Raw genomic sequence first — 12,597 nt, 5'->3', positions numbered from 1 at the left:
GGTACAAAAGGGTCCAGAGTGGCAATTTTTTCCACACACAAGGTGTTGAGTTTTTGGAACGAGCTGCCAGAGGCAGTAGTAAAGACGGGTACAATTTTGTCTTTTAAAAAGCATTTGGACAGTTACATGGGAAAGATGGGTATTGAGGGATATGGGCCAAATGCGGGCAATTGGGACTAGCTTAATGGTAAAAACTGGTCGGCATGGGCAGGTTGGGCCGACGGGCCAGTTATCATGCTGTAAACCTCTAACTGGGTCTCAGGTTCTGGACGGACAGAAGACAGTTGCAGTAGCTGGTGAGGTTTGGGACCGCAACAGGGTGAGCATGCAATAACTTTTCAGAGGCCTGGGTGATAGAAGAAATGCAGCGGCTAGTGGATTCCCTACAGGATCTTCCTGTCTTGAAACCTCGCAAGAATAAATAGCAGCATCTGAAGTTTAAATAAAGACAGGATCTCCAGTCCTCCCTTTCATTCTGTTTGACTATCTGCCAGTTGTGGCTCAGAAGGCATTTTCAATGTGATGGCTTGTGACCTGGCTGGATATTTCGCTGATTAACATCATGCACTTGGAAAATTCATCTGCAGTGTTCATCTTCTTGGCTAAAGCACCTATTACTCAAAAAAAGGGGGAGAAAGAGATGCAATAAAAGAAAGAATGAGAAGTGGAAAAGAGATAGAAACAGAAGAAAAATTAAAACTATACTTCACTCTCAACACATAAATCCAATAATATACAAAGGAACTGATTGCTTATGTGTGCACTTAAAAAAATATATATGAAAAAAATAACACTTGATCCAGCTCACCGTTGTGAGGGCAATGCAAGATCAGATTGCCTTCTGTGTCCTGGGCTAGGGTTACCGAGCTGATTGTTTCCAAAGTAACTGTGCCAGATTCGTCCTCAATTGTGTTCATACTCAATCTGAAAGAATTAAGACATAACATTTAAAGTGTGTATATCTTGTGATGCTGAAAGATGTTTTATTACACTAAAGGGCATACATAAATACATGTTGCTGTTGGTATAGAGATGAGTTTTGGCTAGGATTTGAGGAGAATTCTCGGTTTTCCTTTGAGGAAAGTGACACAGTAATTTTGCCATTGACCTATACATCTTCACGGGGCCTAGATTTAATGTTTCATATAAAATATCACACCTTTGGAGGATGTACACCCCCCCAGTATTGCACTGAAAGGGTACATGAAATGATCTACTCAAGCTCTCGAATGGGTCTTAAAGCCACAACATTCTGGCCAAAGTTGACCGTGACATCAATTTAACACTTTGCCTCTTCCCAACTCTGCCTGGACATATTCCTGGAGGTACCATAATGATATGCAGATTCATAATTCCCTCCCTTAATGAGTGAGGTGGTGACAAAAATGTAAGTGTCAAAATGTTGCTTCTTTTTCAAAGTGTTAATATTGTCACAGAAACTAACAAATATCCTCACTGTAAATGGCAGGACACTTGACAACTGTATTTATTATACAGTTGAAACCAGTTACCGCAGATTAAATCATGAGCTTGCAATAAATCATTTATATTATTCTGTGTTTGAATAGAGCTTGTGTACATGCAAGTGTTCAAGAAAGTGAGCTTTTGAGATTTGTTTGGCCATGTACAGTTGTAGTGGAAATTCTATTGCTGTAAAACGTGAAGGAGCTGGTACAACATGCAGTGAGCAATGCCTTGCGCTGTGAGGGATAAAACACAATGCTCTTGGCTTGTGGTCGAAGAAATCACAAAGATGTGAACAGCAAATTTGTGGCTTCCATTGCAATGAAGGAATCAGACAGTTAATTTCAAGACAGCTTTCATTGTCCTTTCTCATAAAATAACTGTATAGTTTTTTAGTTCAGCCAAATCATCCATTACAATGAAATTAACTACCGGCTGGAGTCTCTATTCAACACTGCTAAGATTAGGAATTCCAATTGGGCAGAGAATGGAACGCCGAGGGAAAAGCGATTTGGCGCTTAGCAATGCTCCGTCCCCTACCGGAGGCCTCAGCATGCTATCCACCCCGTCCCCTACCGGAGGACTCAGCATGGTATCCACCCCGGCCCGAACCCGAGGCCTCAGCATGCTATCCACCCCGGCCCCTACCGGAGGCCTCAGCATGCTATCCACCCCGTCCCCTACCGGAGGACTCAGCATGGTATCCACCCCGGCCCGAACCCGAGGCCTCAGCATGCTATCCACCCCGGCCCGAACCCGAGGCCTCAGCATGCTATCCACCCCGGCCCCTACCCGAGGCCTCAGCATGCTATCCACCCCGGCCCCTACTGGAGGCCTCAGCATGCTATCCACCCCGGCCCCTACCGGAGGCATCAGCATGCTATCCACCCCGGCCCCTACCCGAGGCCTCAGCATGCTATCCACCCCGGCCCCTACCGGGGGCCTCAGCATGCTATCCACCCCGGCCCCTACCGGAGGCCTCAGCATGGTATCCACCCCGGCCCGAACCCGAGGCCTCAGCATGCTATCCATCCCGGCCCCTACCGGAGGCCTCAGCATGCTATCCACCCCGGCCCCTACCGGGGGCCTCAGCATGCTATCCACCCCGGCCCCTACCGGAGGCCTCAGCATGCTATCCACCCCGGCCCCTACCGGAGGCCTCAGCATGCTATCCACCCCGGCCCCTACCGGGGGCCTCAGCATGCTATCCACCGCGGCCCCTACCGGAGGCCTCAGCATGCTATCCACCCCGGCCCCTACCGGGGGCCTCAGCATGCTATCCACCCCGGCCCCTACCGGAGGCCTCAGCATGCTATCCACCCCGGCCCCTACCGGGGGCCTCAGCATGCTATCCACCCCGGCGCCTACCGGAGGCCTCAGCATGCTATCCACCCCGGCCCCTACCGGGGGCCTCAGCATGCTATCCACCCCGGCCCCTACCGGAGGCCTCAGCATGCTATCCACCCCGGCCCCTACCGGAGGCCTCAGCATGCTATCCATCCTGGCCCCTACCGGAGGCCTCAGCATGCTATCCACCCCGGCCCCTACCGGAGGCCTCAGCATGCTATCCACCCCGGCCCCTACCGGGGGCCTCAGCATGCTATCCACCGCGGCCCCTACCGGAGGCCTCAGCATGCTATCCATCCCGGCCCCTACCAGAGGCCTCAGCATGCTATCCATCCCGGCCCCTACCGGAGGCCTCAGCATGCTATCCACCCCGGCCCCTACCGGGGGCCTCAGCATGCTATCCACCGCGGCCCCTACCGGAGGCCTCAGCATGCTATCCACCCCGGCCCCTACCGGAGGCATCAGCATGCTATCCACCCCGGCCCCTACCTGAGGCCTCAGCATGCTATCCACCCCGGCCTGTACCGGCGGCCTCAGCATGCTATCCACCCCGGCCCCTACCGGAGGCATCAGCATGCTATCCACCGCGGCCCGAACCCGAGGCCTCAGCATGCTATCCACCCCGGCCCCTACCGGAGGCCTCAGCATGCTATCCACCCCGGCCCCTACCGGAGGCATCAGCATGCTATCCATCCCGGCCCCTACCGGAGGCCTCAGCATGCTATCCACCGCGGCCCGAACCCGAGGCCTCAGCATGCTATCCACCCCGGCCCCTACCGGAGGCCTCAGCATGCTATCCACCCCGGCCCCTACCGGAGGCCTCAGCATGCTATCCACCGCGGCCCCTACCGGGGGCCTCAGCATGCTATCCACCGTGGCCCCTACCGGAGGCCTCAGCATGCTATCCATCCCAGCCCCTACCGGAGGCCTCAGCATGCCATCCACCGCGGCCCCTACCGGAGGCCTCAGCATGCTATCCACCCCGGCCCCTACTGGAGGCCTCAGCATGCTATCCACCCCGGCCCCTACCGGAGGCCTCAGCATGCTATCAACCCCGGCCCCTACCGGAGGCCTCAGCATGCTATCCACCCCGGCCCCTACCGGAGGCCTCAGCATGCTATCCATCCCGGCCCCTACCGGAGGCCTCAGCATGCTATCCACCCCGGCCCCTACTGGGGGCCTCAGCATGTTATCCATCCCGGCCCCTACCGGAGGTCTCGGCATGCTATCCACCGCGGCCCCTACCGGAGGACTCAGCATGCTATCCACCCCGGTGGGAGCATGCAAATCAAGCATTTAACTAAGTTCTAATGCCATTCACAGGGTTGAAGCCAGAGACTCCGTGTCCCCCACCCCCATTATGTTCGGACACCCCAGCAGGAAATCCACCGGGAGGGCTTTGGTGAAAGCTTTCCCAAGCGTGACACTGACGCAGTAGCCCCCGAAGTGAGTCAAGGGGACCAGAGCATAATCGTTGCCTCCTCCCACCCCCCCCCCCCCGACAAGTAGGGGCATCCTCTCCCGCCCCCCCACCACAGGAATAACAGGTCCCGCCCCCACAGCACGTATGCATGAGGGTGACCAAACCCCACCTTGATCAAACCCTGTGATCAGAGAACGCTGCCTGAAAGATGAAGAGCAGTCCAGGCAGTAAAGTGAAAACTCACTGCATTCTCTCTTACCCTTCCCTAACATCTGCTTCCTAAAACGGAAGTGTTTAAAGCAGCAGCTTTTACAAGTGTCAGAGGCTTCTTCAAAAGCCAACTACACTTCAAATGGCTTTAATACACTGGCAGCATTTGAAATGTATCTTTTCCATTCAATTTCACACAGCAACACATTTGACTAGCCAGGGATTGAGTTTTATTGGTCCAGCCACAGCTGCCTCGCAGGTTTGTTTATTTATCTTTCCCTTCACAATTGAATGCATCTCAGTTGTCCTGCTTTGATGTTACCAACAATGTTTATAAACACTCTTGCTATGATTGACAGCTCCTCATCACATCAAAAGGAGCGAAGTGCTTTCTGCTGAGAAATAGAGGACGTGAAAGTAGGCATGCTGTTGGGAGGGGTGGGTGGGAGGCAGTATTTGTACTGTGCATAGTCAGGGGCTGGTTTAGAACACTCAGGGGCTGGTTTAGAACACTCAGGGGCTGGTTTAGCACACTGGGCTAAATCGCTGGCTTTTAAAGCAGACCAAGCAGGCCAGCAGCACGGTTCAATTCCCGTACCAGCCTCCCCGAACAGGCGCCGGAATGTGGCGACTGGGGGCTTTTCACAGTAACTTCATTGAAGCCTACTCGTGACAATAAGTGATTTTCATTTCATTTTTTCATTTCATAGGTGGAGGCCCTCTGCAAGACCTCGCTATTGGGATGCCCACTCAAAATGGCGGCCAAGTACAAGGATTCGTACAGAATCCTGCGAGGTCTACCCCATGCATAAATTAGCATGGTAAAGGGGAGAGATTTGGATACCGCGCCCCGCTTCGCTTAATAGTGATTCTCCACTTATGGTTGTGGTTTTCTGCATCATTTTGGAGTATGTTTATTTCACAGAGAACTTAATCCACTCAAGTTGTGTAAGTAAGCCTGACATGTGACTCCATCTATTTTGAATCGAGTCAGGTGCAGTGTGAAGTTGGAAACAAATCTGAATATCTTTCCACAGTCGGAGTCAGTCTGAGAATTACGCGGTGAATTGCAAGCAGGAGCTGGACTTCTGATGTGCTAATGAAATCACCCTTTCACACTTGGATTGAGGGATGTGCTGCCCTTTCTAAAAAAAATACAGCTAAAGTATTGACAATCATGGTCAATCTGGAGCACATTATTCATTAAGCCACTGCAATAAACCAACAGTGATTAGCTCCTTGAAAAGACTATGGAGTTCTGCCTAATCTAAATCTTTTTACTGGGAGTTGGGTGTTTATCTAAGATGCCAACGTCCTGCCCAAAACCATTCGGATTGACCCCATTAAGCAGCTTATATTTGGGATTGCTGTTTTCAAGATATAAAATGTTTATTTGCAAACAGTGGTTAGCTAAGCCATCTGGTGCTTTATTACATTTCCAGCTGATTATGCGTCTATAATGCACTATATCCAAGGGGAAATGCAATTGATTTGAGAGGCTGCATATAAAACAGTGAGCAAGAGAAATATGGCCACAACATGTACTCTTTTGCTTTCTAACTAATCCCCACATTAGCAATTTGCTGAAGAAATTAATGCATCCTGAGAAATCAGAAAATCAATGTTCACTTTACGGTGCTCAATAGGCAGGTGAAAAGTAAACTGTTAAGAAAACATAGGAACGGGAAGACAACATGCTGCCTCTCGACCATGTTCTGCAATCCAACAGATCATAGCTAATCCGTACTCAACTCCATTTAATCTTTCTTACCCAATTAAAATCTACTGATTGCGATCTTGAAAATTTATATTGACCCAGTAACGTCCAACCTTTTGGGGTAAAATAATTCTAGATTTCCACTACTCTTTGTGAGGAAGTATTTCTTGATATGACTCCTTTAACATGGGATTATATATGACATATGGCACAGAAACAGGCTCTTTGACCCATCCAGTCCACCCAGGCGTTTATGCTTCATTTGAGCCTCCTCACATCTTTCTCATCTAATCTACCATCGTAACCCTCGATTCCTTGGTAGCAAGTGTTGTTCTACAAGGATCGGTGCTGGGAGCGATGGTATTTTTAAAGGATAGGCATGTAGACCACGAAGGTACAAACAAGAGCTTTATTGGTGTTTTCTCATAGGCTAGGATAGGCTGGCTGACTTAACCTGCCCAAATTGCCGATGACATCAGTATGTCATGTGATTGGACACTTAAAGTAACCTTGCTCCAACTAGTAACAAACATAAATCCACAACTTTCCTCCCCCTTTACATCCTACAATGAAACAGAATATAACATTACCAAAATTTACAATTAACAAAACAGTCAATAAGTTGGACGTTGATTTTGGTGTGATTGTCAGTGACCCTCAGGCATCTGTTTTTTTGTGTTGATGGTAACGTCTTGTGTTTTTGGCTGGGTTTGGACGTCACCCGTTGTTGCCTCAACTGGGGTTGACGTAGGACTTGGGGGTTATCTCTCGCAACCTTGTTCTAGCTGCTAAAAGTTGGTCAATGGGTCTTCTCCACACAACATTGTCCAGAGTTTGAACAATGTAGGAGGCTGGTCCTGCGTGTGTTAATATGATGGTAGGTATCCACTTCTCACTGGTGGTATAGTTCATTGTCAATACCGTTTAGACTGGTGCTCACATTGTACAACCTGATTTGGTTGCTTTTTCTGAGCTTTCACTTCAGAGGCTAGTTCTTACCCCAGGCTGTCGATCTGTTTTTTTTAAGTTGTCAACCGCTGCCCCTCCAGGTTGAACTGCAAGGCCTCCTTTCCCTGAATATTGTGGCACAGCCTCTGTGGTACCTTCTCCTGAATCTGGCACACCTCCATCAGACGTCTCTCCCCTCAACGTTTCAATCTCACTGCATTTGCCTTCGCATTTTATGTCTTGTTTCTGGAATACAACTTCTAAACTAGTTGAAGCTGCTGCTCCTGGTAATTTCAAAAAAGGTTCTCAAGAGTGTATCAAATTTAGCCTTTGGGTTTGGCTCAGTCAGGTTATGGTAATTTTTCTTGCTGGTGGTATGTTCATTGGACTGCAAATGCTGCTATACAGAGTGAAATAGGAAAAGAATATTTGTTACGACACCCTGGTTTAGTGCACAGTCAATTCCAGCCCTACTTTACCCAGAGTCACAACACAATTGAATTAACGAATAATTCTTAGAAAAATACCTGAAATCTTGGCTGCCCAAACATTAGTCACCAGGTTTATAAATGTAAACACAAAACTTACTAACAACAAGAACTGTAATGAAATATACAAATGGTTAACTATTAGCTAATTCCCTGCTTTAACTTGCCCCCCATCCTCTACACCAGGATTTTTCAAAGTGTGGGTGTCGGGAAGGTCGCAGCATTCCCCATCACGGGAGAAGCATTCAATGGCCGCTACTGGCATATTTAGTTAAAATGGCGTCAGCCGCACTGTTCAAGCCAGGGTTGGTTTTCAGTCTCATCACTCTCCTGTTTCTGAGCAGAAGTTTAACCAACAAACAATCCGCTGATTTTTCACGTGCTGAATTCAGAAGATGACGGTTGTGATGGCGACTCAATTCAGCATGTACTAGAGGACGACAGTTTCCTGGCAGCACGGTAGCATTGTGGATAGCACAATTGCTTCACAGCTCCAGGGTCCCAGGTTCGATTCCGGCTGGCACTGTCTGTGCGGAGTCTGCATATCCTCCCCGTGTGTGCGTGGGTTTCCTCCGGGTGCCCCGGTTTCCTTCCACAGTCCAAAGATGTGCAGGTTAGGTGGATTGGCCGTGATAAATTGCCCTTAGTGTTGGGTGGGGTTACTGGGTTATGGGGATAGGGTGGAGGTGTTGACCTTGGGTAGGGTGCTCTTTCCAAGAGCCGGTGCAGACTCGATGGGCCGAATGGCCTCCTTCTGCACTGTAAATTGTATGGCATCGCTGAAGGGTGAGATGGGCCTCCGGATTGTGGAGCATGTTGTCAATGTGAGCCACCTGAGAAAGTTCTGCAGCGTTAGGCAATGGGACTCTGAAAGAATCAGAAGCTCAAGTGTCAGTGAAAGGACTAAACCTATCTGTCACCTTACGCCAGTGGCAGCTCACAACTGAAGAGCATGGCCCAGACTCTGCAACAGATGATGGTGGAGATGTCCCAGAAGATCCATGCAGATGAACATTGGTTATAGTGGAACAGCCCAACTCTCAATAGAGATCAAAGATGCAAGCATGTGTGTCAGGAGGTGAGTGGACTATTACAGTCAGCAGATCCTGGAGACAGTAATGCGGTCTGTTAATATTAGATGTAGAATCAAGCCAGACTGTGTTTTGGAACAAGGATGCTTGGATTTGATCCCTCAAAGCTCAAGCTAACTCTATACTTTGGAGATACTTGTGGAACCAAATATTGATTCTGTAAATGCCACTGGGTTCTGTGTCATTTTTGGGACGGTCCTTCCAGTTACTGGTGAGTCGACGTTGCCATGAGTCTTGCTGGTAACCTGTGTATTCCAGAACAGTTGATATAACCACCTTCCCTTGTGTACATATCTCTCCAGATTATAAAACGATTACACTCCTCATATCTCCAAAAAACAAATGCAGATATTAGGCAGAAAATCAGCTTCGAGTTTGAAGAAAGTGAGATGTATTTATTCCTATCTACTTGCAATGATAAATGCAATCTTGTCGTCATAATTTTTATGTTTGTAGTCTGTATGGAGCTGATTTTCAGACAAAGATTGAAATCTGGTCATTCATGCACTGGTTCCAACATTGGGGGACAGTGGAATAGGAGTGAAAGAGAGAGTTACTGCACACTGAATGTGAGAGCATGTGAGTGAGAGTGTGTGTGTGTGTGTGAGAGAGCGAGAGTGTGTGTGTGTGAGACAGAGAGTGTGTGTGTGTGTGAGAGACAGAGAGTGTGTGTGTGAGACAGAGTGTGTGTGTGTGTGTGTGAGTGAGTGGCACAGAGTGTGTGTGAGCGAGAGTGTAAGGGTGTGAGTGTGAGAGAATGAGCGATCAGCTATAGAATCAGGGCTCGGGCCCAAAGCTGTTTTTTTTGGCAAAACCTTCTCAAAGCGACAGATAAAAGGACAGGTCATTGTTTTAATTTGTGACAAATGGTGAACTTGCCAACCTGTCTTTGCCCTGAGCGTGGCAGTTGATTTGCAGTATTATTTTGAACTTACTTGCAAACACATTTACCGGTTATATATTTTTTAAAAATCGCTTATTTCTCACTGACTGGGAAGTGTTGGAACAACAAACTATTTGGTTAGAGCTGGTTTCTGAAACAAGATGTTGGAATTGCTGAAATCCTGAGCACAGGATCTGACCAACACCGTCACAATTTCTGGCATGTTCGTGGAAACAGATGATTTGCATTTTGAGTCTCACCTCCATTAGGGCTGAATAGTTACCTTTAATAATGTTCAGGGACAAGTCTGTGGTCTGTCCGTTCAGCTGCACATTTACCTAGAGATGGCTCCTAAATGCAACCTCTTCTCCGGTAAAGGTTTTGAGTATTATCTTTGAGGGTTTCAAGGTATGTCGTAAACAGTTTCTGCTACCAACGAAACAGCTGTGTCAGTGTCCACTTCCATTTCAGAGTGACCCAGTAATGGTTGGTTGATGTAGCAATGGTCAGTACTTTCAACAGCAGCGCATCATCTGACTGACTCTGGTGCTTTGTCACACCCTTTGTATCACGTGGATATTTTTCCCTTGTTTCGGTTTTATTTCATGTATTTGGTTCTTGCTTTTTACAATACTTCTTTGAAACTTGTTTCTTTCTCCAACAAGCACGATCGATGAGCCCCCTTTTACCACAATTCTTGAATTTTGCAGTTGCCATGTAGCCAGTTTGTGCACGTTGGTGGCAATTCGAACCAGTGTCAGTGTTTGGGTTTCAGCCAAAGGACTTTAAGAACGAACTAGGAGCAGTAAGCAATTCAGCCCCTCCAGCCCGCTCTGCGGTTCAATACCATCATGGCTGATCTCATCTCGGCGTCCTGTATTTTTCTTTGCAACTTAATAGTCCCTAGTGTCATCTGCAAATTTAGCTCTAGTACCTTCTATCCCGACATCCAAGTCATTAATATATATTGTAAATAGTGCTCGAGCTCAATGTTGTGCTTCTTTAGCTGCTAGTTTCATAGAGATCACGACATCTAAAGCCTTCTTTTGGTCGGAATTGCTTTCTGTTTACAGCCTCCTTTGGACAGCTTCACTTCTTAACCCACACACTAATCTGCCTCGAATGGAGTCATTCAAGGGGAGGGGCCAGTTTAGCTCACTTGGGTAGACAGCTGGTTCGTGATGCAGTGAGGCCAGCAGCGCGGGTTCAATTCCCGTATTGGCTGAGGTTATTCATGAAGACTCTGCCTTCTCAACCTTTCCCCGCAAGTTAAACCGCTAACCAGTCAGCTCTCCCCTCTCAAAGATGAAAGCAGCCTTTGATCATCTGTGACTGGGACTAAGGCGGCTTTAACATTCAAGACTTCTCCAAATTCACAATGTTCAATTAAATTTTTAATTACATTAATTAAAATTCACCATCTTGTTGGGTCATGGAACCTGAACCTCTCGGCAATGGGCAAAGGTTTAGGTGAGAAGTGACCTGGCAATATCTCCACGATCTCACCAAACTTGAAGCTGTTTTATCGAATGTCTGCGCACGGATCGACATTTTGAATAGACTGACTGTTCGCCTGCCCAAACTGTCAATGACGTCATTGAACTCTTCCAACTCGGAACAACCATGAATACACAACAGGACCTTTCCTGGCCATTACTGACAGCACATCAGCAATCAGTAAAAGCAATTGGCAGCAACTTCGAGACGTAGTCACTGTTGTAATGCAAAGAACATGGCAGCCAATTTGAGCAATGTGATAGTGAGCAAATAATCCATTTTTGTGACATTGTTTGAGGGATAAACATTAGTTAGGATAGCAGGGAATGCCTCTGCTCTTCCTCATAGGCCAAAGGATCTTTAGGATCCATCCAAAAGATGGGGCCTCAACACCTTACCCGAAAAGATGGCATCTCCGCCAGTGTAGCACGTCCTCGGTACGACACTGAAGTGCTGCCTCAATTTTACGTTTGAAATACTGCAGATCCTGAAAATCTGGTGGAGAAACCCAGCAGGTCTGGCAGCATCGGGTTCGGAGGAAGAGTCGTATTGAACTTGGAACATTCTGACTCCGTTAATCTCAACACGGTTGCTGTAATGGTTTTTCCAGCACATTCTGTTTTAATGTCCATTACATTGTTCTGGTTCCCTCTAGTGTTCACAATGGACCAAACAGATCATTCACTACATCTCCCCAAAGCAGGCACACTTTTTCTATAGCATACAGGAAAGTACTTTTTCTTGATACAAATGTTTGTACGGATAAGAATTACAATGATCCAACTGAACAGTAAAGTTCCATATTGTTATGGGCCTGTGCAGTCCACTGTTAACTGTCATAGTCCCCGACGACCACAGGCTGCTCTCCTCTCTTAAAGTCAGGCCCATGTTTCCTCCAGCCTGTGCCCGTGTTTTTTAGTAACAGGTGAAGTGATTAGGATCTGAAATAGTTGAACTCAATACCGAGTCCTAAGGTGCTGCTCCTTGAGGATACACTGAGCTTCAATGGAACAGTGCAGCAGGTTGAGGACAGAGGGGTCAGCATGAGAGCAGGTCAAGAATAAAAATTACAAGTGCCCAGAAGCAGAGTGTCTAACCTGTGGACCGAATAGAAGTGTTCTGAAAAATAGTCACCAATCTGTGTTTAATCTCCGATGGTCACGTGAGACAATACATTGGAGACTTCCAAAGGGGGTTTATTAACAGAGAAAGGCAATCATATACAGGCACAGAGCAATGCTGGAAAGGTCTTCCCAGGCCCGGCCCCACGCTCGGGGTTGGCAAACTATAGGAGCGTCACAGGGATCCATGCCAGGACCACAGTTATTCACAATACATAGTCACGACATAACACTGTAAAGTCGCCATCGTCCCAGATGACCACAGGCTGGTTTCACCTTCGAGGGGGGGGGGGGAGCTGACTGTCGGTGATTAACCCGAGGGTCACCACACCTCAGCCGAGGGACAAGGTTGAGAATGTGGCCTTCCTGTGGACGAGGGAATTGAATGCGCTGTTGCCAAGTTTGCGG

General features: G+C 47.9%; 1 protein-coding gene across 3 annotated transcripts in view; it reads right to left on the bottom strand.

Annotated features, from left to right (window-relative positions):
• dmtf1 (cyclin D binding myb-like transcription factor 1) overlaps positions 1-12,597 on the bottom strand; it is a 72,983-nt gene that overhangs the window by 45,912 nt on the left and 14,474 nt on the right. For all 3 annotated transcript variants that reach the window (XR_011934011.1, XM_072470948.1, XM_072470946.1), the window contains exon 2: positions 809-924. Coding sequence is in view for 2 of the 3 variants with exons in the window: in XM_072470948.1 (XP_072327049.1) it covers positions 809-917 (109 nt within the window). In the remaining variant the exon portion in view is untranslated. The remainder of the gene's footprint in view (positions 1-808; positions 925-12,597) is intronic.

Source organism: Scyliorhinus torazame, chromosome 13, assembly GCF_047496885.1.
Source record: "Scyliorhinus torazame isolate Kashiwa2021f chromosome 13, sScyTor2.1, whole genome shotgun sequence".
NCBI lineage: Eukaryota > Metazoa > Chordata > Chondrichthyes > Carcharhiniformes > Scyliorhinidae > Scyliorhinus > Scyliorhinus torazame.
Note: the sequence above shows the minus strand (reverse complement) of the source record. Positions and strands in the feature narration are given on the sequence as shown.